We start from the raw sequence: 27181 nt of genomic DNA, 5'->3' as shown, positions 1-27181 counted from the left end.
CTCTACCTGGGGATTCAAAAGAGTCTAGATTCATCTTCGCCCTCCATTGAGCTCTGTGTCAGGCACTGAGCTGGGTGTATTTTACATTCAACAGTAATTTCTTTAAATTCTCGAATCCAGTGCTGCGACAGTTCAAACCCTTTCTTGGTAATAATTACAGCAAAATAAGACTTCCATTTTGAAGGTGCAGGGGGATAGAGATGGGAATTGCAAAGCCTTGGAAGTGATGACATTTCTGAAGGCCTCACTCTCCGGGGCCCTTCTGTGTGATGTGAGGAACAGAGGAGATGATGGGCTGCTCTTTCCTGAATTAAAACTAGAAGTCCAAAAGATTTTTGTGTCCCTTCCAAATATAAGCAGCTGTTATTTGGACTCTGAGCTTTTTGTATGTCTAGGCCTGTGCTGTCCAATGGAAATAAATTTAAAATTTTCTAGTAGCCACATTTAAAAAAGGGAAAGGAAAAAAAGTGAGATTAACTTGAATAATATATTTTCATTGACAAATATTATTGCTATAGCATGGAGTTAATATAAAAATTATTGTGATGTTTACAATCCTTTTATACTACATTTTTGAAATTTGGTGTATATTTTATACTTAACAGCATCTCTCAATTTAGACTAGTCCCATTGCAAGTACACAATCGCTACATGTGGCTAATGGCTACCATATTGGACAAGGCAGGTCTAAGCCATGTTACCAACTTATGGAGGTAAAAAGACAAAGGAGACAATAAAACAGATCATTTGGAATTTGGATTTTTCTGAAACATTATGACAGGTTGGAGGATGAAAAAGAGATGTAGACCCCTTTTCCCAGACACTACTCAGTGAGTTCCATTGTCTTAGGGCCTCCATGGTTTTCACAGGTGACAGACAAGAACTTGACCCAGAGGGCATCCAAAAAGTTGCAGCGAAAATGGTTAACTTTTTGGTAAATTCCCTATCAGTAGGGGGCTCATCACCGTGGACACTTAGCTGGAAAAGCCTGAGAAGTACAATCAGAAGGTGGAGAATGGTGTGCAGCTTAATGTGACTGTGGCCTCTCCCTGGCCCCTGGGTTCCCCTAGTATCAGAAATAGATTTCATTGAATCAAGGGATTAGCTGTTCACTCCTCCTGTGGAGGCTCAGTGAAAGCAGAGCCTTTGAGGCATTTGGAGTTACACATACCCCAGAAATTATTTCATGGTCCCAAACTTCCTGTCACTGATACCTGGCCATCCTGACATTTCTGCAAATCCAAAAATAAAGAGCAGGGACAAGGAGGCCAGAGAAGCCAGAGGAAGTAGCAGCCTGAATGACTATGTTTAAAATCTCCTGCCAATAGGGCACTGAGAAGGCCAACTCTCAACTCTTCAGTGGTGGAGGGCCAGCATGTATGTAGGTGATGGAAATGTGGTAACAGCAGGGCCACAGTCACTCTCTGAGTGGGCCAGGAGGGTCTGCCCTGTTTATCCCTCCATGTATTACATGGGTGCTGCTGGCACCAAGGGGACCAGGTGAACTTGTCAGGGCAAACGCGTTACCACCAAGCGCCACCACAGCAGCAGTCCCTGTCATCACCTTCATACATGCGAAAGGCCACGGACATCTGACATCAGTAAGATAGTCCAGGTCCTTCCAAAAAAGAGGCAAAGACTTTGCAAGACTCTCTTTGCCAAAGGAGTCTGACTCTAATTATCCCAAGGAAGTAAAACTGTTGGTTGGTTTACATACCTACTTCTCCTCTTACAAAGTCTGGGAGGTCAAATAGGGAGGAAGAGCTTCTGCAAATGTCAGCCCCAGATTCTGTGAGAGTTGCGTATTGACTACTTGTTTTCTCAAGAATTTCCCTTTCCAACTTTTAAAGAGCGAGCATACAAACCCTGCAAACATTTTTATTGAGAGAAGGCTAAGGGTACACCGAGGAGATAAAAACCTGTCCTGGTTCCTCACTGCTTTGCAATAAAATATTAAACACGCACAAGTGAAAGGTGTATGAAAAAAATCATGCGAAAGATATTGTGAAGTTCTAAGTTGAAAGATGAACAGATTGGATTATTCAAAGTCAGCTCCAGGTACAGAAACACCCTGACCACTAAGTGTGATGGAGAATGTTTGGATGCCTTTCCTTGGGGGACAATGAGGTGGTCTCCTTTACTTCCTCCTGTCCCCCAACTTCCTTCCTACCTGCACATTTGCGCGCATGAATTAAAACCACGATCATCCCAGCTCTTGGGTATGGTCTGTGTAAGGTGAGGCTGTTTATTCCTTTTTGGTGTGTTTACCTATCTGGTCAGGAAATGCAAAGTGAGTGAAACTTTTTGCATATGGCACTGTGTAGAGACAGACGAGAGGTAACAAGAATCACGTTCTGGCAGCCAGAGCTGAGGGTGTCAAGAAAGAGAAGATGTGGGGCCAAAGCCTCTGAAGGCAGCCATGGCTGTAAGCTGCCATCCAGAAGTTCCCAGACAGGGCACCCAGCCCTGCTATCAGCTCTCCCTTCCTTCTGGCTGCTTATAGGGTCTTCATCCTCTCCTCTCTATCATTTTTCTCCTTCATCTAGTTCAGTTTTGGCTTCTGCTCCTGCGTAGGACCATCTCCTTTGACCATTCTTTACTGTTCTGATGGGCTATCATTTGCTGAAGAATTGGTTGGGGTCATCCACATCAGAATGATCTCAGAGGCCTGTTAAAAGTGCAAACTCCCAGACCTTTCCCAGACCAACTGAATCAGAATACAAACCAAGATCTGTCATGGGGGTGGAATTTGCATCTCTGACAAAGGGCATAGGTGAGCCATCACACACTAAATGTTGAGATTCCCTCCCTCTTCCCTCCCCCCATCAGTGCTGCTAGGAAGGAAAGCATTTGAAGACAGAGAGGCTGTGCAGAGGCCATGTGGCTCAGAGTCCACAGCTCAGGGGCTTCTGGAGCTGGACACTAGTGGTTCTCAGCTCCACCCCTCACCAGCTGAGACCCGGCTCTGTACTGTTCTGAGCTACAGTTCCTCCTGACAAAATACAAAAGGATAAGGTCTATACCTACCAATAGGGCACCTGTGTCTAGTGTACAGCAGGTACTCAATACATGCTAGCAAGCTATACTATGGTTTATCTCCCCTCTGGAGGGGGGCAGCTGGAAGAAGCTAGGGAGAGGGGTCTCCCTTAGTGGAGGCCAGGTGAGCTGGGGGGATAAACCAGATAAGGCACAGGGACCCTAAATATGCTGCTAGTCTAATCCCCCATCCTGTCAGACCCTGACTGTTGGCTCAGCGATGCTTCTGTCTTCTGCTGCAGTAATAGAAAAACAGTGCTGGCTCAGGAGCCAGAAAAATGATGGCAAATCCCTCCTTCTGACTCTTTGTTTTCTCACCTACAAAATGGAGAGAATACTACCCTTTGATGTTGTTGTAAGAATCAAGAAAATACCTACAAATATGGTAAGTTTTAAATTTTGTAAACTTACGGTATTTTAAAACATCCTTCCCTCTTCCATGGTTCTTCTTCTAGTCTTCTTATTAAAGGTTTTATTAAAGATTTTATTGGTTTCAGAGAGAGAGTGCGTGTATGTGAGCAAGGACAGCGGGGAGGGGCAGAGGGAGAGGAAGAAGGAGAGAGTCTCAAGCAGACTTTGCACTGAGTATGGAGCTGACTCAGGGCTTGATCTTACGACCCCAAGATCATGACCTGAATTGAAACTCAGGGTTGGACACCCAACCGACTGAGCCACCAGATATTCCTCTAGTCTTTTTGTTAAAAAACCACCTTTCCTCAAACCGGCTCTTCCCTTAAGCTACCTATCAATTCCCCTCCTATTTCATTTTTCTTTTTAAGTCACCAAATTTTTCAAAAGAGGCACAGGTGAGGATGGTTGACAAGAGCAGCTATCACACAATCTGGGTCTGGATGGTTGGTTTGCAGGGACTCCTATGGATCTGAAACTGGACAGCATAATTCTAAAGACAGGGAAACAGAGAGGAAAGACTGTAAGGCACAGTGTGTCTGTGTCTTCAGTTCCTGCCCTCACTCATCAAGGGTCCTGAGGTCCTGTCTATAAAATGGAGACTGTGGGGACAATGATTCCTACAAGACTGCAATATGTAAGGTCTAGCATAGTGGAGAGCACACAGTTGATGCTCAATAAATGCTAGTGCCTTTGTTGCATCCCCCTCCTGAACCCCAGCTCTATCTATGGAGTGGATGGATCTCTTTTCTCCCTGATTCCATTCTCAACAGTTTGAGAGAGTGTCCACACAGTCCTCTTTGGATCAGAAGCTGAGTTCAGTAAAACTGAGTTATGCTCAATGTGCTGGGGCCTGGAGGAAGAAACAGGAATGTGGCACTGTCCTTGTGCTTTGTGTGTGTCTGTGTTGTGTGTTGGATATATGTGTGTAGAGGTATGTGTTAAGGGTGTGTGTTATATGTGTGTGTGTTGGGTATATGTGTGTAGAGGATATGTGTGTTGGGTGTGTGATGAGTGTGTGTGTGTTGGGGGTGTTAAATGGGCACAGTGAACCAATCTCTTCAATCAAATACAGAGAGTACACTGATGAAGTGAATGAAGAAGGCTGTGGAAGCACCACTGATGAGCATGGCGCTCAGCTAAGGGGTCAGCTGGGAGGAGACACCCCCAGAGGTTCATGAACACCTGGATTGTAGGGAATTCAGCTGACAGGAGGGGAGAGAACAGGAGACAAGGAGTTCTGACAGCTAACTTAGCTGGCTTAGAACCCTCAGACACGGAGGGGCCCTCCTCGGAGGATAGGAATTCTCAACTCTGGAAGCTCACATGAGAGTCTTTTCCTGACTTTGCCCTGTGGTTATTTCTTGGTGTTACTTCTTTTAAACTGTTTCAAATTACCCAAAGGGGAAATCGGTTTTTTAAAAAAAATTCTTATTTTCTTGTGTTAGTTAAAATTATAGGGGAAGGAATTTGCTCCATAACCTAGGGTCAGGGTTGGGTACATTCAGGATGGCCGTGCCCAGGCCAGATGCAAGGATGCTCGGACCCAAGTCAAGACTGGGGACAGCTGGGAGAGGTGAAGAGTAGGGACCCGGGGGGGGGGGGGGGACAATGAAGGACCAGAACTTTTCTGCCCACCCAGACATTTCTCTTCCATGCAGAAAGGCAATCCTTGACCAACTCACCACACCAATGGAGAAATAGTTGTTCATGATGTTGTACGGGACCTGGTCCCCATTCTCCACCTCCTCTCTAGGGATGACTTCCAGATGCCAGCGGTCTAGCATCACCAAGGGGCTCTGCTCGATGTCCTTCAGGATTTTTGTCAAGCTGCCCCCTTCATAACCTGTGGAACACGGCATTACATTTGACCTCAAGGCAGAAAGGCTAAGTTGTTTCTGATGTATAGTCAGCTATTGGGGACAGGAACTCTGTGGGCATCTGTGACCACAAGACACCCCAGTGTGTCTTGGGGGCCACAGACACTTACGTTCCCTGAGCCATGGAGAAGGAGAGGACATTAGGGTGTAATCAGAAAAAAGCTGGGAGACTTGGAAGCCAAAGTAGTGGGAGATAGGGTTGGGGGCTGGCCAAAGGTGAGCAGGCCTATGTAGCCAAAGCAAGCCCTAGAGAATTGGTGGGCTGGGTGGCTCGAAAGTTCCATGCCACGGAACAAAAGATCCGTTCCAGGACTGTGTCATGTCGGAGATGGACAGTGTGGTAGGCGGCATTTTAGGATGGTCTCACTATCCGTGCCCCAACCCCCGGGGGCATACACCCTGCAATTCCCAGGACTTCTAAATAAGATAGCCCCATCACTGTCATGACTGGCTATACTATATGGCACAGCTGACTTTAAGCAAGGGCGGTCATCTGAGTGGATCTGACCTAATCGGCTGAGTCCTTGGAAAGGACTGGGCTTTTCCTTAAGAATTAAATTCAAAGCTTGAGAGGGATTTCAGGTGAGGGAGATTCTCTACTGCTGGCTTTGAAGATGGAGGGATCCATCTGTCAAGGAAAAAGGAAGGCTCGAGGATTTGACAGTGGTCCCAGCGAGGAAACAGGGACTTCCGGCCCAAAACCACAAAGGCCTGAATTTTGCCAACAAGCTGAATGAGCGTCGTAGCAAATTCTGCCTCCAGAGACTCCAGAGAAGAGCACAGAGAAGAGCACAGCCTGTCCAACATCCTCATTTCAGGCTGTGAGGCCCAGAGCGGAGAACCCAGTCACACTGTTTCAGGCCTCCTGCGCGACAGGACTGTGAGCGAACAAATGGATGTCATAAGCCTCGACATTTATGATAATTTGTTATGCAGCAACAGAAGAGCAGCACAGAAAGTGAACCGTAAGCCATGAGAGGTTAGTGGGAGAGACCGTCTTTTCTTTCCGACAACACTCCCACGTTCCTGCTTACCTTTAGGGCAACCTTGAAGAGTACTTTCGAGTTGTTAGTCTGGTCAGCTCCTTGGGGATGCCTCGCAAGATAGCAGTGGTAGCAACTGTGTAGCTGAGAGCCTTGAGGCTCTCTGGGAGCACAGACCTGGGCTTCCTGCATGAAACTCGTGCCCAGCCATGCTTCCTAGATGCGCAGCGCATGGGGCTGCACTCTGCTTGTTCCTCTTGAACACAGGGTGCTTCCCTAGCATCAGTGTGGGGCCAAGGACATCTGTTCCTGCCAGCTTCCTTCTGGGGCTGGCTCCTGCTCCCTCCGCTCTTGCCACCAGGCATGAACCCATCTCTGAATACTGACCACTGCCTGAGCTGGTCTTGAATCTTCTCTGAATCGATCAGCCATCTGGAATCCCATCCCAGTTCTGCCTGCCAGACTTCTCTGTCCCTTCCATGTGCTGCCCCGACCTCTTCTACTCTCTGGAGCATTCCCAGCTCCATGGGAGCAGTTGCAGTTTGCAGAGCTCTCCTTACCTCCTGCCCCTTGTCCTGTAAGCTGGTCACCACTGGGAGATCCCCCACAGGGGGATTTCAACATGAGGGCCAATGGCCATGGGGGCCTATGATGGCTTGGATGCCTCTACTACCTGGCAGTGTAGCTTTTCAGTTTGTACTCTGAGTCCTAATTCAGAAAAAGAGCAGTAAGTTGGAGAGGAGAGAATTTTATTCAGAAAACACCTAAGTGAGCCCCTCCTAGAGTGAGCACTGTGGGGGGAGAGAGAGACTACCCTAGTGCTATGTTCTGCTGGGGTAGGTAGGCTCTAGGCTGCTAGTTTCAGGATCATAGGAAATAGCAAGATTGGGAGGGCACGGGAATGAATGGTCATGGAGTAGATAGGACTCTGGAATGTAATTCATCAAAGCAAGTAGATAAGACTCTGGAATGTAATTCATAAAAGGGAAGTCCAGCCTGGTCCTGCAGAGCATCGCTGGAGACTGGTGTGCCTGCCCCCCAGGGCAGTGCCCCTGGCATGCGGACTCACCTCCTCCCCAGCGGAGACAGCGGGCCAGGTCATTTCCTGTTCCGAGAGGCAGGACAGCCACTGGCGGATGCTTTGCGAAGTTGGCCTTATCTGTAACCCATGCAGAAGAAGAGAAAACCATATGGCACCAGATTATGGAACCTGTGGGTTACTTAATTATCCCTGATCTGATGCTTAAAACCCCTTCATGGCATTCTTAGTTTGAAGAGCGCCCGTGATGGAGAACACACTATTTCCTACAGCTGAACCTTCCACTGTGGGAACGAAGGCTTCTTTCATATCGAGCTCTCTCTCCCCATAATTTGCACCTGCTTATCCTCATTTCATCCAAATCCTTTCCTTAGGGGTGATGGCATACACCCCGAAAGCATTAGTTTGTGATCATAGCTAACGCTTTCTCCCTTTGTCCCTCACACCAACTCTGCAGGGTTATGATTATTCCCCTCATAGATGACAAAAGTGAGTTTCCCCGGGGGGAAAGTAAGTCTGGAGTCAGGATCCAAATCCAGATCTGTGGTCCCAGGCCCAGGCTCCTCCTTGCCTCAGGGGCAGGCAGTTGCACGGTGGGTAGCACAGGTGGGCCTGAGAAATCAGGGCACAGTGGGGCATTTGGGAAACTGGAGCTGTCTCGACTAATTGTCATTCAGGTTCAAAGCTTAAAAATAATACTGTGTCGAGCAAACAAAACCTCAAGGTGTTATTTGGCACCCAGGTACCAGTTCGTCACTCCCCCCACCCCCTAGGCTCGCAAATCCACAATTCTCAACCTCATCTCCCATGTGGCTTGTGAGGAAGCATCAGACTGAAGCACTGCAGAAAGCGCAGCAGAACATGCATGGGGTCACCTGGTTGCGCATCTCCAGTGACACGCTGGTCTGGCCGCACGGAGAAAGGTGGGACCAGTACGGGCACCCGCTGGGCTCCAGGGGGCGCCACTGACACACCCTGCAGCACAGCTGGTGCCTGGGAGGGGAGTGATGCTGACTCAGGCGGGCAGGTGGGCGGAGGGGTGATGCAGGAATCCCAGAGTGAGAGCGAGGGCTGCCCCAGCTGAAGGGGCGCTCACACGTCCCCGGGGTTGTCTGGCTGGTGCCACAGGTGGCTGAGCTCAGGCAAGGCCCGGGGCTGAGATCACCACCAGGAGGTTTACGATGATGGTGGACAGAGCAAGGCAATGGGCTCCGTCACTGTTCCCAGTACGTGTGGTCTGCATTTCTGCCTCCCTGCCTTTGTGCACGGGGCTCCCTTTGCCTGGAAGGCACCTGTTGCCGTAAGTCCGCTCCTTCCGTGGTCTCCATCTCAACACGCAGGCCATCTTCATGGCGTTGAGGCTGGAGACCTGGACGTCGTCCTAGGTTGCTCCCTCTCCCGCAGCCCGCATCCATTCACACATCAGTTTCCACGTGCTGTTTCCGTAGTTGATCTCTCAGCAACCTCTTCTAGCTATTCCAGTGGCTTCTAGCGATGCCCAAGCTCAGGTACATGATTCCCTCCCCCTGGTATTGAAGCCACCGCCTCCTCCTTGCCTTCCCAGCCTCAGTTCCCCCTAATGGTCCTTCACCTTCCAAGGCGGGTGGTCCCTTTCCCTCTGTCTTGGCTCCCATCATCTCTAGCATGGCAGTGGGCACTGTCTTCTGCTCTAGCCTCCCACGGCTTGACATGTCAACCATGCTGAAGTATTTTCAGTCCCTTAAGTCACAAGTTCTCGGTTGCTTAGGTGCTGCCTCTGGGAGGCCCTCCCTGGTTGCCTGAGTCTAGGCCAGGTTCCTTTCCAGTGTGTTTCTTTTTTCTTTTCTTTTCTTTTCTTTTCTTTTCTTTTCTTTTCTTTTCTTTTCTTTTCTTTTCTTTCTTTCTTTCTTTCTTTTTCTTTCTTTCTTTCTTTCTTTCTTTCTTTCTTTCTTTCTTTCTTTCTTTCTTTCTTTCTAGCAGAGGGAGAAGCAGGCTCCATGCAGGGAGCCCGATGTGGGACTCGATCTCAGGACCCCAGGATCACGACCTGAGCCAAAGGCAGATGCTCAACCACTGAGCCACCCAGGTGCCCCTCCAGTGTGTTTCTTTTTAGCACCAGGGACGATGTTATCATTGACTCTTGGAATTGATGGCTCGTTTGTTCTCTGAATGCGCTGTAACCTCCCTGGGGGAACTATATCTCATTCACCCCAGTGTCTCTGTACACGTTTGCTGAAGGCCTACTATGTGCCAGGTGCTGTGTTAGGTACTGTGACTCATTTAATAGTGGGTCAAAGTGCCATGACACAGGCTCTCATGGTGCTTACAAATGTGAGGGAGAGAAATATATTAATAAAGTCTTCTATAAATGATGCATAATTTCAAATTCCTACTGGAAAGGCAAGAAGTGGGATCATATAATAAAGTGACTGAGGCTGGGTGTCAGGGCAGGCTCCTCTGACGTAGCCACGCTTTGGCAGAGATCTGACGTAGAAGTTGACCAAGGGAATGGCCAGGGAGCATACCAGACAGGAGGAACCACTTGTGCAAAGGCCCTGTGGCAGAAGGGCAACTGGTATATTTAAGAGTCTGAGAGAGGGACTGGGTGGCCAGAGTTTAGAGGGAGAGGACTGGAGGAATGAAGTAGGGCTAGAAGGGTGGGCAGCTCCTAGAGCACCAGTATCTTATAGGTCATTTGAAAGGTTTCTGTCTATATCCTAAGAATAATGGGAAGCCATGGATATGCTTTATGCACACCACGAATGCACTGACATTCAGGAAAGACTGCTCTTGTTGTACAGCATAAACAGATCAGTGAGGTGACCAAAATGGGGTGCCAGAGGACACTGAATAATTGCTTTAAACATTCCCGAATGGGGACGCCAGGGTGGCTCAGCAGTTGAGCATCTGCCTTTGGCTCAGGGCATGATCCTGGGATCGAGTCCCACATTGGGCTCCCCACAGGGAGCCTCCTTCTCCCTCTGCCTGTGTCTCTGCCTCTCTGTGTCTCTCATGAATAAATAAATAAAATCTTAAAAAAAATAAACATTCCCAAATGAGTGAATGAACATCATGCAGTTATTCCTTTCACTACTGTTTTCTCTCTCAGGCTGCCAGCCTGTCACGTGACCTTTCTTCTTTCAGTTTTGGGCATTTCCTTTCCCTTGTGTTTTCTGCAGATGAATTTTATAAAACCACCAAAGCCTACATTCTCCTTCGTGATGGAGAGGGAACCACGTGAGCACCTCCCAGGCCTGCAGCCACCCAGCCTCTGCTGATCAGCTCTTCCTCTGGGCTCCCAGAGGATGCCTCCCCTCCGCCCACAAACAACTCCTGAGCTGGAGGTGACAGGAGAGTGTGGGTGGCTGCCTGGCAGGGCTGTGTCCATGGCAACCGAAGCGCCTGTGGAGCAGAAGGTGGCAGGTGTGCCGGGCGTGGTCCCACCCCTCGTGACGGGCTGCTTACGACTCCCAGGGTCTGCCCATGACCACCCTGACTCCTCTCTTCCTCTCATCCTGTTGGCTCCACCTTCAACCAATATCCAGAAGCCGACTACTCCTTATCACCTCCTCTGAGCCTCCTGTTGTCCATGACTTGGTCACCTGTCACTTGGATTACTGCAAGAGCCTTCTGCCCTTTGCTCACGATCCGTTGTGTCCTTCCTCCACTCCAAACTATGCAGCACCTCGGGACCTTTCCTGTATGGAAGCCGTACTGTCTCCTGTGACCTGGCCCTGCACTCTGCTTCATCCTCTCTCTCCCTCCGCTCCTGCACCTTGCTCCAAGCGCACTCTGCAGCCCTCCTGCTGCCTTCAGCAGCCTGGTCTGCTCCTACCTCAGGGCCTTTGTATCTGCTGCTCCTTCTGCCAGAACTCCTCTTTCCTCGGGTATCACATGGCTCACCTCTCTTCCAGGTCTCCACACAAACATCATCCGCTCTGTGAGGTCTTCCCCAAACACTGGGTCTAGACCACCCCCAGCCCTACCCACCCTGCTCCTTCCCCGCTGTATCTTTATTATGTTTTATGTTTCCCTTTTTTGTTGTTGTTGTTGTTGATTGCCTGTCTCCTGCCTCTAAAAAGGAAGCTCCTCGAGGGTGGGATTTCTATGTGTTTGTTCCCCACAGCATCTCCAGTGCCTGGAGAAGGGCATGGCACATGGATGTTTACAGGTAGTATTTGTGGGAGTAGTGACAGGCAATTCCAGAGTTAGTCTCCATCATTTATGGGGGATGAGATGTCCAAGGACCCACAGATCCAAGCAGAGCTAGAATGAAACCCAGGCCTCCTGATTCCCAGCCTGGGCCCTCCCCACTGCTCTTCTGATCTAAGCCTACTAGACACAGCCCAGTGTGATCCTTCTTCACGTGTACTGATCTGCACTTTCTAGATGTGCTTTCTGGACTCAGGCTCAGGGACTCATCTCAAGGCGATGACTTGCACCTATGCTTAATTCTCCGGCGTTTATCCACTACCCTGGATCTGCTTGGAGTCCCGGTCCTGCCCTTCTCCCCTGCAGCTCCCCAAACTGGCCTGTCCAGCCACTGCCCAAACCCTGGCCATAACAGATAATTATGAGGCAAAGCCTGAGACTAAACTGTTACACCTGGGGGTGCCTGGGTAGCTCAGTCAGTTAAGCATCTGCCTTCTGCCTTCTGCTGGGGTCATGATCCCAGGACTAGGCCCAGGGGCTCAGCAGGGAATCTGCTTCTCCCCCTCCCCCCCCCCGCACCCATCTCTCTATCCCTCAAATAAATAAAATCTTAAAAAAATTAAACAGTTATACCTGTACCTGTGGGAATCCTTCCATTTCTTTTTTCCACTCAAAGTAGATATGTAGTCAAGCAATGGTCCAAGCATGGAAACAAGGATGAACAAGACATGGCTCCATTTCTCTTTCTTGTGATTGCCTTCCTCTGACTTTAAATATACTTATTATAAATAAACCCTAAAGCCCCTCCCAGCCCATTCTTACCAATGCAATCCAAAATCCAGCCAACTGTCCCATCTCCTCCGCAGGCTAAAACACGGAAGTCTGGAGTATCACGGAAAAAGTTCAATCTGGGAAGTAAAAGGCCAAAATGGTCTTATTGACTAGATTGCGGCTGACATTTGATACTGTTTGAGTCAGTGTCCCCCCTATTCCCTGGGAGTATGTTACAGCCCTGACTCCTTTTGGGGTTGAAAGGATCACAAGTGTTCTAAAGGTGGAACTTACTAAGGAAGCAGTGCCACTAGAGTACAGAGAAGAATCCCGAGGAGCCATCCTTGTACAAGGAGAAGCTGACTCAACATTCAACACAAACAGAAAATGGTTTTCTAGAAATTCTCCACTATTTGTGCAGAGGAGGCCACAGTGAGCCTCTCTGGGCACCAATACAACTAACCCCCCACATTCTGACTCCTCCCTGGCTCCCCTGCTCTGTCTTCACAAACTCTCCTTTTAAGTCAGATGCAGTGAACTAGCCAGATCTTCATCCCACTGTCCTGTAAGTCCAGACCTGAGCAGAGGAAGCATCATCTCCCCTCCGAAGCCTTCACCCTTTAGAGCAAGGTTCTTAACCAGCGGCCCGACAAATCTCTAAGGGATCGCTAAACAGAATCCAGAGGACCAAGAACCTGGGAGGAGAAGATGTTACATTCTTCTCTTCTCTCAGCTCTAAGTGAGATTTAGCCTCTCCAATTATGGAACTGGGCAACACATCATAGAGGTATGAACAATTTCTATGACTTTGTTAGAAATCAAAATCACAGGTATTTTCATGTTTTATCACAATTGTGGCAGCTGCCCCATATTATCACTGATGCCCATCACTGCTATTAATTAACAGTAGTTATCAGACCTGCCTCTGGATCTTACCAAACATGGTTAGTAAATCACATATATTCCTATCTCACAATGTTTGTGTTTTTAATATTTTGATAACTGTCTTTTCAATATAATTAGTTTCCCTGGTGATCCTATATATTTCCCTTTACACATTGAGAAAAATTCTGAGAAGTGCCCCATCAGCTTCATCAAGCTGACAAATGGGTTTCTGGTACAAAAAGGACAAAAATCTCTGCTGTAGAACAAATGTGACCTGTCAACACCCTGGGTTGGGACATAGGAAGCTGAAGCTCTGGGGTTCGCCTTTGTCTAGCCTGGTGGTCTGAGAAGACCCCTGGGGCTTTCTGAGTCACTGATGCACACGTGGGCAAAGTAACATTTCCTCCTCTCCTGGACTCTTGCAACTCTACTCTCCTATAGGAAGTGAATTCTGAATGGAGATTCCTTTCCACTAGACAGGCTGCTTGGTTATAGACTGAGACAGCAAAGACACTCAGGGCTCAGCAGTCCTGGAAGTAGCCACCAGGCTTGCCCTATAGGACAAAAACAATTTAGGATGAATGAGGTTAAGCTAGAGAATGGCATTCAAGTATCTCAATGCCCTGAAAGAGAGGGGGCTGGTAAAGGTACTTGCAGGTCGCCATTCAGTCACGGGTCTTAACAGGGAAGTAACTGTAATCATGGTGACTTTGATGACACCCAGAGCAGCAGAGGTGGGCTCTGTTTTGAACTCAGAGGTCATGGCAGGCGTGCTGGTCCTGCACTCATGTTTCTCTTTTTCACTGGGTCTTGCACCATCGCAGCCATATACATAACAGCTTTGTGTCAAACAACGGACTGGGACATAATGCCTTTTTGTACTCCTTACCACAGTCCCTTCCCCTGCCCCCACCCACCAAAGGTCTTGCTGAACTGAGCCCAGAAACTGCAGATTAGGAGGTTGGGCAAAGTAGATAGGTGCTGGGAAGCCCAGCCCAGTGTGCACAGATCTGAAAACCTGGCCTGCAACAGCCAGGCGCGGGCTGGCCAGCAGATGTCTCTAGCGCACCAGCTCTGTCTGGTAAGAAGCCCAGTCTGGGTGCCTTCCAGCCCCAGTGCTGAAGTGGCCTCTGATTACAGGGACTCACAGCCATCCCATTAATGCTACCACCGGGCCCAGCTCCTCCCACCAGACCGGCAGGCAGGCTGCAGAGGGGCTGCCTGCCTCCTCCCCTCACTCTCCTGCTCTAATAGGCAGTGGAACAGCCAATAGGTCCAGTGCAGAAGGGCCAGGGGCAGCTTAACAACCTCTAAATTGGATAATCCTGGAAAAAAAAAAGTGATGTCATTAAATAACCAATTGCCTCCAACCTAAAATGCTCCCCAACAGAACACGAAGCAGAACTCTGAGTCAGCTGTTATAGATTTCCGAACTGCTGACAGCGATAGGAAGACTCTTTCCTGCTCTCTGATGACTCAGTATAAAGACACAGGCTAATACAGCCTTGCAGACAAGTTCACATAATTTACCAGCCCGCTCTTCCTGTCAATCAAATGGATGGCACATATGTGTTTTTTCTCTTTTACAAAAAAAAACGACAACTTTTTCCGGGGTGAGATCCAGGAGACTACTTCCCAGAGTTAGCCACAAGGGGTGTTCTTGAATATCCCCAGGAGCGAGTAAGAGTAGATGTGAGGAAAAGAAGACAGAGTAAAATGGCAGGAAGGATAAGTCCATAGATAAAAGAGACAAGAAGGGTGACCAATGAAAGGTTATCTTCTTCAGATAAAAGTGGCAGGAGGAGAGATAAGTAACGATTATTTCTCCATACCCTGGAGTAGGACCCCCATTGTCCAGGTTGAAAACTTGTTTGGGGTTGAGCAGATAGTGGAATTTCCGAAGAATTCTATGGGAAAAAAAAAAAAGGAAGAGGGAGAGAAAGAGACAGAGAAGGAGAATGTCATTGTGAGAAGTCACAGTAGGACAAACCCCTCTGGAGCCCACCAGTGGTGGGAATCTGGGTCCCTTTAAACCCAAGAGGGGAAAAGACTGCACACATGCACACAGGCCCTGCAGACCTAAAGTCCTGGGTCCAGCTGGCATCATTCACACCCTCATGTCCTGGCTCAAGGCCTCCCCACCATCCAAGACTGTAGAATTCAACCCCAGGACTCTCCTCCCTTGCAGAGAATAAAGCTTCTATTCTCCTAAAGCTTTGTCCTTCTCCTAAACATTCCATATGTTCTAAGTAGTATGATTCTGCTCTTTGTGGACTACACAAAGGTATCAAGGAACCCTCTATGGAAAGACCCGCCAAATCCTGGGATCAGGAGGTAATTGCAGGAGGTGGGGCTGGGCAGGGGAAGGCTGGGGGCAGTGATCACCTCTAGGCTTGGTTTCAAGGTTCTGGCTTGAGGCTCATCAGGTCAGTTCATGAGGGGCGCCCTGCCCCTTGGATAAGGGTTGGGGGGGGGGTCTCATAGTTCTCGCTTTGACCCTACTTATTATTTTGTAAACCTGGATTCCAGAATACTGCATTGTCTGTCTGTTACCCTGAGCTGAACAGGATGGGGAGGCAGAGCTGCTTCACCAGTTCTCCCTCTCTCCTCCCACTCCCCCACTGTTTCCAGGAGACTGGGCATTTCCTTCACTGATGAAGTAGTGCCCTGCTTTTTCAGGAGCTGGGCAGGCCAGGAGGTCCCAATCAGATGAGTCCTGCCAGACCTCTTAAATCAAGAAAGGATGTTTGAGGCTGGGAAAGAAATTGGTGTCTCAGAACCTGGTCCAACCTTGGGAGCCATAATAGATGGGCCCTGGGCTAAGCACGTGTCTGCTTTAATCCTCACAATGGAGCTATGAGAGGAGCAAAGGAAACCATAGCACAAGGATGTTAAGCAGTCTGTAGAACCAGGTCATAAAGTGGTAAGGGGGTAGGGCTGGGCTGGAACCCCGATCTGCCTATCTCTGCTGTCCACCCTGTGGAGGGGAAGAAAAAACCTGACTAAACTTGTCTCAGCCTCTTCATTTTGAAAAAGAAAAGAACATACCTTTCTCCTTGTCTCCCTCCACTCTTGGGGTTCACCAAGACCAGCAGGGGGTGGGTACCCGGGGTGGGGATGATCTTATACTTAAAAGGTAAAAGAAGAGTCTGGAATCAGAGATGGTACCATAGCTTCAAATCAAATCATTCAACAATGGTGTGGTATTGTAGCTATAAGCACAAGATCATATATATAATTTTTTTTAAGTAAGCACAATGCCCACCACCGGGCTTGAACTCATGATCCCCGAGATCAAGAGTCGCATGTTCACCCACTGAGCCGACCAGGCATCCACTATAAGCACAAGATTATGCTTTGTGAGGATACAACTGAATATACTTTTGGAAGTTATGGTCTTCAGGTCATATATGCGAATAAAATAATACTCATGGAGCTAACCAGCACTTCCACAGCACCTTCTAAATCCACATTTCCAGCCCTAGTTTTTCTCTTGAGCCCTGGCTCCACATTCTCACTGTTCAATGGATACCTTCAACCAGACATCTTACCATCACTGCAAACTCACATGCCCAAACCTGACCCCTTCTGTCCCCACAGAACTGGTCTTCTGTCCTGGTTCACTGCTTCTCTTAAACACACTATTATCATTTGGCTAGTCATCTAGGGAAGACCCCGTCCTGCCAAATATCTCCCTGGATGTCCCTTTATCTCTGGCACTTGCCATGGTACCCACAGCACTCGGGCCTTTCCCGCCTCGGTTAAGGCCTGTGTGCAGTTCCTTCCCAGGACATCAGTCATGCCACTTCCACTCAGAAACCTTTAATGACACCTTGTTGCCCAGAGGATAAATCTAAATCTCCTAACCTGGCTTCCAAGGCATTTTAGCATAGCCTCAATCTCTGGTTGCCTCTTAAATGCTATCCCTGTGGCAGTCCCAGCCAAGCCTGGTTCCAACCCTCACTGAGTGTGTCCCCTGCCTTTCCACCCTGGGAGACTGCTCACAGTGGTTTCTTGTCCTCCTTTATGCCCCGAAGAGTCCATTTCCTTCTCTGCAATCTCTTAAAAAGGATGTTTCATTTTCAGGGCCCAACTCAAGACCTACTTCCTCTAAGCTTTCCTGGGTCATTGCAACTGAAACCATTGCACGTAAAATATGGAATATCTTCTGGGTTTCTTTTGTTGTCCATTCGTGTGGATTTTATGTTTTCTTAGGTAAATGTCTCAAAATATCAATTGGATTTTAAGTGCCCCAGGAGCAGGGCAGGTGTGCGTATAACCCTCCTATCCAATGCCCCATGACACCAGATCTAGGAGTGGGTACTTAAGAAACACTTGTGAATCCAGCTGAAGGACAGGCCAATATGGAGATGCAGCTGTATTCCATATTCAATATATGATGCTTGCCTTTCCAGATCTCAAGCTAAAATTTCAGCAAACACAGCACCATGTTGTTTGAATAGGACAGCAGCATTCTTTATGATTTTTTAAGAATTTTTCTCATCAGTCACAGGGTGACTGACTGTGTGACACCCAGAAGCACCTTGGAGCCTGAGGGGTAATTCTTTACCTCTGGGAATGATAATCAAAATATTTAACAATCCATTTGGCATGAGTACACTCCCAATCAAAATATATGCAGGATAGCCAGATGGACGAGAGCTATAAACAACAGGTATATCTGCATAGTGCGCGCACGTGTGTGCGTGTGCGCTACACCTGACTTTTTGCCTCTATAGGTGTCTAGAGCTTTTTCATATTACTATGGTTTCTCCATCATTATTGCTTATGTTTTAATTTTCAAGACACATGAATCTGCATGTTCTCATTTAATCTTAGAGCACCTCTGGTAGGTGGGCAGTGCAGGGATTGTGATACTCCTCATGTTTTCAAACAAGAAAACATGAGGATCAGAGGCAGAGGAGGAGACTCTAGTTCTCTATCCTTTTCTAATACTCTTATTTGGTGAACTCAAGTGAAAAAATGAATAGTTAAGGGGTGCCTGGGTGGCTCGGTTGGTTAAGCGTGTGACTTCAGCTCAGGTCATGATCTCAGGATCCTGGGACTGGGCCTTGAGTCGAGCCCTGCATCAGGCTCCTTGCTTAGTGGGGAGTATATCATTCCTCTCCCTCTTCCTCTGTACCTCCCCCCCCCCACCCCGTTCATGCTCTCTCAAATAAATAAATAAGATCTTTAAAAAAATTCTTACGTATGCATTCCTAAGTAGACATTTAAGGATGAGGAAGAACTTCTGGATCTGGCTAATTTTGTTTTAGCAGATCGCATTCTAGAGACAGCCTGATAGTCTTGGAAAAACCATTGTATATTTTCAGTAAGTTTTATATAATTTGTTCCTAAAAGGATGATAAAGTTGGGGATCCCTGGGTGGCGCAGCGGTTTGGCGCCTGCCTTTGGCCCAGGGCGCGATCCTGGAGACCCGGGATCGATCCCACGTCAGGCTCCCGGTGCATGGAGCCTGCTTCTCCCTCTGCCTATGACTACTGCCTCTCTCCCAACCTCCCATTTCACCACTTGCCAACAGTGTAGTGGTCAAAGATAATTCCACAAGCTGGAAATAAAGTGTCCCTCTTGTGTGATGTAATTATGTAATCGATCATATGAGAAAGCAAATGTTGAGATCTATTTCTCTAGAACCCAAACCCTGTCCTCCCTGTAGGCTTGGACACACTTAGAATGAGAGACCAGACTTGGGGCTTGCTGAGGTACCTGCATTACAAGTTCACCCTTGGCTGATGCGCTGCCATCAGACTTTCCACCTTGCCTGTCCTGTGACAAGAGAGGAAAGACAAACATATATTTTTAAATGCCCTAATTAAAAAAAAGAGAGAGAGATCAGAAGAAAAACAAAGAGTTAATATAAAGAAAGACAATACAAAACCAGTGTAGAGTGGGGAAGAGTTTTTTAAAATGGGGCTTTGAGCCTAAAAACAAAAAACAAACAAACAAAAAAACCCATGCTCTCCTCTGGGATTCTCTAGGACTCCCCAGGCCTCTGTCATTATTTGCTCTGACTTTAACTTCAAGCCCCTGGAACAGACTTAGTGAAAAGAAATTCTGAAATTGGCAGAAATCTACTTTGTTGATTTAGAAGCTAGAACTGGGGGAAGCATTGTCTTAGATCTGGCTTATCTGGTAAGCACTGTCTAAAGGATGTGATAGTGAATAAGTTGTTTTTCTTGGTTTTGTTTGTCCTATTTTGTTTCAATATTTATTTTTAAATTTTTATTTCATATAATATGGCAAAATTCTTATTTCATATAATATGGCCCAAATCTCAATCTCCAGCTTGATGAATACACACACACACACACACACACACACACACACACACACACACCCTTATAACTATGGTCTCTTCAAGTACATAACTCCTGGCTTTTGAATTTCACAAGTGAAATCATAGGGAATGTCTTTTTTTTTTTTTTTTTTTGAGTCTTGCCTCTTTTGTTCAGCATTGTGTCTTTGAGCCTGTCCATGCTTTTTCGGCTGAGCACGGCTCTTTCCCACTGCAATGCAGTATTCCATTGCACGGAGATGCCTCAAACCCCTGCTGTCAGCAGTTATTTAATTTAGTTGGTTTCTAGTTTTTGACTGTTCTGAACAAAACCAATATGAACATTCTTATGCAGGTCTTTTGGTAAAAAAAAGTGCTCATATTTCTCAGGCAGATACACAGGAGAGCATATTGGGTCACAGAATGAGTATATTTCCGACCCAGTAGATACTGCCAACTGGTTTTCCAAAGTAGTGTTTTTCCTTCAATTATTTCATGACAAAAAAGTAGCTGGTCAAGTCAAGGGTGAGATAGGAGAGATCAATGGGACTTGGCCACATCTTGGAAACAGAAGGGGATAGTTAAGGTGTTTGGTATTTGGTCAGAGGCATCTCCAACACAAGAGGCAAAAAGTTTCAGTTGGAGATAAAGGGATTTTAATTTTCCTGCTTTCATCTCTAAACAAGATGGGGACACCTAGGTGGGAATCCCCAAGGCAGAGAGAGGTTCATGTTTAGACAGAAGAGGCAGGGTGATAGGGACAAGGGAGGCTCAGGAGGCCTAGCCACATGCAGGTGGTGACAAAATCCTGCAGCTGTGCTCGTTGGCAAGGTGCCTAGAAGGAAGGTACCTGCTTTCCTCAATGGGCCATTTCAGAGCATGCTAGGTGGCCAGCAAGGGCGGGGGCAGTCAGAGGAGTTTTCTCTCACAATCTGATGACTGCGAGAACCTTTCAAACTTGCAGTGAAAACACAAACCCTAGGAGTTGTGAGGAGGTCCTAGGAGTTGTGAGGAGTCTCACAGAGGGAGGGATGTGAGCCTCTGAATGCTGCCTACATCTGAAACGTGAACCCGGAGAGACCAGAGCCCCAGAGTCTTCTGGATGGCAGCACTTACCCGGGTCACAGGGCATATTGAAGTAGGCAGCAAAATATGATCTCTCAGTTCCCCACCATCACACAATGTTGATAATTCACATTTGCGGTGAAACTAGAGGAAAAATGAAGATGACAGTGAGTGAAACTGACCAAGGCAATGTCAGGTGTGAGGGTTCAGAGGTTTGCTGGGGAGGCAACTGTGCAATGCTCCCCCAAATTCTTATGCACTGCTGGCTTTGGCAGTACAGGTGCATGTGTGTATGTGTGTGTGTGTGTGTGTGAGTGTGTGCGTACGCATGAGCACATGTGGTCAGGGGCTCCACGTTGGCTGCAGGCAGAGAAAGGAGACAGAGTGCTGTCCACAACTGCTAGAGTGAAATGGTCAATGGGCAGGCCTGGGTCCCTGCAGCGTGGCACCGCCATGTGGATTCCAGAAACCCCCTTGGACATTTGCTCCCTAGGCTCTGAGACTGTAAGGAAGGAGATGTTGTTGAACAAACTTGCAAGAGGCTGGAAGTAAAATCCAAAACTCCACCTGTGCATTCTAAGAGATCTGATCTCCACAGTCTGATGTGGAGACACATCCTTTTTGAGGCTGATACCTGGTTGAGGGGACAAGACATGACACAGAGTTTGCTTTGGCAGGCAGGATGGGCAGCTTCAGGTATCCTGGGGGGACGTGGATCTTTGTTGTGGTGACAGCGGCAGATGCGGGCCTCTGGCCCCGGCAGTGGGGCTGCTGTAAGGGGTGTGCCTTCTGCTGATGCCTTGAGGAACAAGGGCTCTGGTGTCTAATTCTGCTCCTACTCTGTGCCCTTGGCCCCAGATGACACCCAGGTGGAAAAGTTACTGGTCTGGCTTGCTGCTCACAGCTGCCTGGCCACACAGGCAGTGGACTGGTCTGCTTCTTTTCCAGCAGCTCTCACTCCCCAGGATCCGGGGCTGCCCTCCCTCAGGACGGCCTGGAGATTCACTGGAACCACCGTTAGAGCACTGAATGGGGGCTCTGTGCCCCCCCAGTCTTGCTCCCTGAGCTCTGCTCACGCCCTCTGCCAGGATGTCCACTGCTCCCTGGCTGCAGCTTGAGCAAAAACACACTGAAAAGAAAGAGGGCCACCCTGCGCGCCAACCCACCGTCATCCGGCACCACACGCAGTGCCGCGCGGTGACGCTCTGGTAGCACTTGATACTTTTGTGGCACCGGTCACACTTGACGGAAGAGTTCCCTTCTACCCACGCGTGCTGCATCACCTGCAGGAGGGAAGGGAAGGATGCCAGGGAAGGCTGCAGAGCCACAGCCCAGGGCCCAGGGCCCTGGGAGGAGCACAGGGTTGGGGGGGTGCAGAGGGGCCGCTTTCTGTTCAGAGGATGTACTTAGTGGGCACGGGGCTGCTTTGCTGAATTGCACTGACTTGGTCCCTCCCTGCCTAACCACCATCACGCTAATCAAAGTAGACGAAAAGCCACTAGGCCTGCACTTTGAATAGCTCATTCACCCTGGCAAGCAAGCCTCTGAACAGCATCTTGTCTGGCAGTCCATCTGTCTGTCTTGCAGAACTCCTTGCAGAGTGATGTGCTTGTGTGCGCCCTCTTCTGGAAGGCAGCGCGATGCAGGGAAGCACTAGAGGGCTTGGGACCCGGACAGAGCTGGTTGGAGTCACTGATCTTCCACTTTGCAGCAGGGTGACTTTGCCGGTTCCTGGACCTCTCTAAGTCTCAGTCCCTCATCTGTAGAAATTGGCATGATAAGTCCCACCCCTGGGTTTTCTGGGAGGATTAAAAAAGATAGTGCCCTTTGAAGAGCCTCTCTGGCACAGTTCTAGCCCTTGAGAGGTGTCCACTGAGAGATAACTCCCTTTCCCCTCCCGTCTTCTATAGACCAGTGGCTCTCAGCCTGTTAGAACCACCTGGGAACTTCTAGAAGTCTTAATGCCCAGCCCTCACTCCAGACCAGATGAACCAGAGTCTCTGGAGACAGGATTCATCATTAGTTTATTTTAAAGCACTCTGTATGATTATGATTATAATGTGCAGCTAAGGTTGAGAAGCATTCTAGAAGGAAAACGAACAAAAATCCAAAGAAATTAGTGTGGTTCAGCAGCCAGTGGCTTGCATATCTGTTTCCTGGAGGGCTGGCTGTACCTGCTCCTAACCCGGAAATGCCACCAGGACAACCCAGGAATTTGAGAAGCAGGTGGGAAAATCAGTGTGTGTGTGTGTGTGTATGTGTGTGTGTGTGTGTGTGTGTGTGTGTGTGTAAGTGGAGCCAAACTGCCCCATGACACCAAATTCTGGGAGCCTAAGCCCTCAGTTAGGTCCATCTAGGATTTCTACAGAACTTCTCAAAATTTTCTAGCAGGGCACTCCAAACAACAGAATAAAGAGAATATGGACTCCACAGGAATGTGAGGACATAGCCTGAAGTGCCTACTCCAAACACAATATTAAAAACACATCAAATATTTGCATGATACCATCCTTATCTGTATTAAATAAAAGTTTTTAAATTACTTATCAATTAAGTTACTATGCCCTCCCCACTAAAGTTTTTTGGTAAAACTGTTGCTCTAGAAGATGTGTCATGTTTATTTTGCAGCTTCTCAGGTTCTGCTGCACATCCCCGCTGGTATAAAATACCCCGTTTGGTGATCAACCTGTCATCTATACGGTTGTACTGAATTTGCTCTGAGATTCTGGTTATCTCCATTTTTCAGAGATAAAAATGAAGCTTCAGAGAGGTTAAGTGACCAGCCCTGGGTTCCAAGGCTGGTAAGTGGCCAAGTAGACCTCATGGCCAGGTCTTCTGACTCCAAGTCCATGGCTGTGTCCCACCACCACGTTGTGTTCTCCATCCTCTTCTGACCCCAGAAGAGGATGGTGAAGGACCTGGGTTGCCCCTGGAGATTCAGAAGGTTGTGAATGTGCCCTACTGGCCCATCAGTGGCCTTCCTCTGTTGTGTGTGTGCAAATGGCCAGAGTGTAGGTTTAGGGCCTGAGCCCATGAGGTACACGGTGCATCCTGGTGAAAGGTATGGACATGAAAAGAGGTGTGTATGGGCGTGCTGCAGGAGTAGACAAGGGACCATGCGGTGTCTCATGGGGCATGCATGTGTGTTGTGGAGGTGCCCTTCTTTCTCAGGAGTCCTTTTGTGGAGAGCTGGATGCTACTTCCTGCTGCTAATCATCTCCTGACTCAGGTTGAATGGACTCTTCCCTCTGCAGGATCTAAGAGTGTCCTTTCCCTGCTAAATTTAAGGAGAGTCTACTTCCAGACTCTATAAATGGCATCACCCAATGGCTAAGTTCAAAACCAGGGAGCCATTCCTGACCTGTTCCTCGCTCTCATCCCCTATGTCCCCATCGCCAAGTACTGGTGGTGCTACCTCTAAATTATGTCTCAAACTCTTCCTTCATCTCCTCTACCTCAGCCAGAATGACAATCAAAATATGCGACAATCAGCATGGCCAGGGGACCCTCAGTAGAGACAGCTACCATGGTGCTATAGTGTGAACATGAGTGTATTGAGTGTAGCAAGTGCAGACCCCACCCCAGGCCGGCCCTCAACAAGGCACTGCCTCTTGCCTAAACTGTTGGAGGAGCTCTGTGGCCCCCTCTGATCTTTCTCCTGCCCCATGGTCAGAGGAGTTAACCTGATTCACAAACCCAGTCATCACATCATGTGCTTAAAGCTCTTCAGAGGCCTCTTTGCTACGTAGGGGGTCCCCTTCTGACTCCAGAGCTGGCCTCATGACAACTTCCCCAGGCTGGACTGAGCACTTTCAGAGAACATCACCTGTCACTTCCCTCAAAGCATCTTCTGTCCCAGTCACACCAACCTAAGTACAGATCCTCGAATACACCATGTCTCTATGCCTTGCGCTCAAGGCTGCTTCTGTCTGGGGTGCCCTGGCCTCCTTGACGCCTTGTGAAGTCCTCCTGATTTGGATTCAAGACACAACTCAAATGCCACTTCCTGTGTGGAACCTTCCCTGGCCTCCTCCTTGGTGCCTCCACTCTGTCCCACATAGCCCTCTTGTCATCATACATCTCACTTTGTATGTAGTATTGCTTTGTCTGTCTCTCTCCCGGACTGCACAGTTCTGGAACAGGCTGGGACCATCTTGTAACTTGCATACCCCCTAACACAGTGCTTGGCACACGGTGGGCACCAGGGTGATGCTGATGGATTGATGGATGAACGGGATGATTTAAAGGGGGTCCTTGAGGCAGAGAAGGGACTGGATAAAACTTTCTGCCCAGGAATCTGTGGTGATGGACATGTTGCCTGGGATGCTGCATGCAGTAGACCATGGCAATAGGTAGCACTAACCTCACCGCCCCTTTTGGTTTTTGAGCATGTTTTGACACATCCAGGAATGTTTTTGGATACACAGCGTTCATGGACAGTATATTTGCAGTCTGGAAAAAAAAAAAAAAAAGGAAAGTGCTTTTAAGTCACCTCCCAGGTAGGTCCAGCCATCTGCCCACCTCCACTCCAGCTGAGTCCCATGCCTCCCTCTGAGAGGCCAGTCAGAGGCAAGGGACATATGGAGCTGGCTTTCCTAGTAGAAATTTAAAATAATCAACAGTTGCTCAGTGAGAAGACAGTCCTCACTTCTCTCCCAGACGTGGTTTTATACCTTCTCCCCCACCACATTGCTTTCCACCGAGGAACACAAATGCAGGAAGAAAACATCCCCAAAAAAGCATTTTCTGCTTAAAGGAAACATGAGGAGTCCTCCTCTCATATGCCCATGCCATGCAGAAAGGAGGAGGAGGAAACAGAACGACTGGGGGTGTTGCTCACTTGAGAGGCAGGCAGGCCTGGGCCTGAACTCTGGCTCTGCCATTGGCCACCACACACATAACCTTGGGTAGCTTTCCTCACTTCTCTGAAATTCAGGGTCTTCTATAAAATTCTGGATAAACTTGCCTCTCTTTCTGTTTGCAAGGCTTTCACAGCATTAGATGAGATCATCTGTAGACAGCACTCACTGTGTCTCTGTGTCCAAACAGCTCTTCCACATGTGATCATTATGGCTGTTACCACTTCTTGCTACCATGCGAACAGCAGAGGCCCACAGGCCTGGAACCCACTAGGAATGAGATTGGGCTCTTCTCTAAGAATAGTGTGGGAGCTGGAGGTGACTGGGTGCTAGAAGGACTGGTGGCCCCTGCACTAGCCCACTGATGCTGGCTCTTGGCATACTGGGGGTTCAGCTCTGCCAAGGTGACTTTTGTGGCCAGGTCACGCGCTGCCTAGCTCATCATGTAAGCATGCTCAGATGAAATGGTTCTGCAGCCTGAACCTCACCCAAGGGCTCTCCTATAGTAGTAGTTTGCTAGGCTCCAGTGGGTCCAGGCGGAGTGTCTGCTGCCTATATGGTAAGGTGGCTGGCAAGACTCTGCATCACAGGCCCTGGGTGCTATAAAGCCTTTGTGCTGTAGTCTCTCGCCCTCTCTCCTCCTCCCGTCTCCACTCTCCTTCCAACATCACCCCTTCTCCTTCCTTCCCCTCCATCTTTCTCCTGTGGTCCTCCTTTCTCTGTTCTCCTTCCCTCCTTTCTCACCTATTTTTTTTTCCCTCCTTTCCTGTCTGACTTTACTAAATGGATTACAAAGAGAAACAAATGGAGGGTTTTAAATTCCATTGTGCTTACACAATAGTTTTATATTGTTTATTAATAACCAACCCCTGGCTTCAGCAAAATAAACATTTGCTAGCAAGACCCAACTAAAATTAGCATGAGATGTTTTATTTATTTTAATTTTAATTTCTTAAAGATTTTATTTATTTATTCATGAGAGACACACAGAGAGAGAGGCAGAGACACAGGCAGAGGGAGAAGCAGGCCCCATGCAGGGAACCCGATGTGGGACTCGATCTCGGGTCTCCAGGATCACGCCGTGGGCTGAAGGCAGGTGCTAAACTGCTGAGCCACCCAGGGATCCCCATCATGAGATGTTTTAAAATCATGTGTGACCATTAACAATTTGTTTCTAGGGCTCTAGGGCCCATGGCAGGATTCCGACAACAGGACAGTGTTTGTCCATTTGACTGGGGCAAAACAAAAGTAGGACAGAGAGCTCTTGCTTTATTCCCTGCTGTTGGTCCCTCAAGCTAGGAAGCAGAAACACCCAACCTCTCCCTCAGTATGTGCAGAGCAAGGCGGTTCCTGGGGAAGGGGGTTTGAAGAGAGTTTACTCACAAACGCAGCACAGGCCTTGCTTCCGAACACCCATCAGCATAATGTGGCAGAAGTTGCAGTAGGTGGGCTTCTTGAAATGCTTCATGGTCCAGGCGTGCCTCCCGTCCCCCTTGGAGCCCTGCAGGGATAAGGGCAATGAGCTGCTGAACGGTAGCCCCCTGCTAGCAGAAGCCAGGGAGCGTCTCCCATAGGTCTCTTCCTTCTTTCGGAAAAGACCTCTCATATACAGAAGACAAAATACTCATTTATTTAACTGTTTTAGGAGTTCCTTTAAAAAAAAAGCACAAATCAAAACAAAGTCCTTTGTTTCTAAAATTAGCAAATATTAAAAACTCAGATATTCCTGAGTGGGAATGTATATATGGGGGATAAAATAAGACCTCTCCTATATGGCTGGCAGAAAGTAAGTCACAAACTTTTAATCTATCTTCTACTATAAATCCACC

General features: G+C 48.2%; 1 protein-coding gene across 10 annotated transcripts in view; it reads right to left on the bottom strand.

The window, feature by feature from the left end:
- The window catches only part of DGKG (diacylglycerol kinase gamma), a 206759-nt gene that overhangs the window by 100060 nt on the left and 79518 nt on the right, over window positions 1-27181 (bottom strand). For 9 of the 10 annotated variants that reach the window (XR_005984256.1, XR_005984257.1, XR_005984253.1 and 6 more), the window contains 10 exons: window positions 26736-26853; window positions 24857-24945; window positions 21660-21776; window positions 20545-20637; window positions 18861-18920; window positions 16182-16261; window positions 14966-15040; window positions 12300-12385; window positions 7377-7466; window positions 5130-5290 (listed from right to left, as the gene is read on the bottom strand). Coding sequence is in view for 2 of the 10 variants with exons in the window: in XM_041731892.1 (XP_041587826.1) it covers window positions 5130-5290; window positions 7377-7466; window positions 12300-12385; window positions 14966-15040; window positions 16182-16261; window positions 18861-18920; window positions 20545-20637; window positions 21660-21776; window positions 24857-24945; window positions 26736-26853 (969 nt within the window). In the remaining 8 variants the exon portion in view is untranslated. The remainder of the gene's footprint in view (window positions 1-5129; window positions 5291-7376; window positions 7467-12299; window positions 12386-14965; window positions 15041-16181; window positions 16262-18860; window positions 18921-20544; window positions 20638-21659; window positions 21777-24856; window positions 24946-26735; window positions 26854-27181) is intronic. The other variant, XR_005984259.1, reaches the window with a different exon arrangement.

The sequence above is a fragment of the Vulpes lagopus genome, chromosome 17 (genome assembly GCF_018345385.1).
Source record: "Vulpes lagopus strain Blue_001 chromosome 17, ASM1834538v1, whole genome shotgun sequence".
Classification (NCBI taxonomy): Eukaryota; Metazoa; Chordata; class Mammalia; order Carnivora; family Canidae; genus Vulpes; species Vulpes lagopus.
This window is presented reverse-complemented; position numbering and strand designations above follow the sequence as displayed.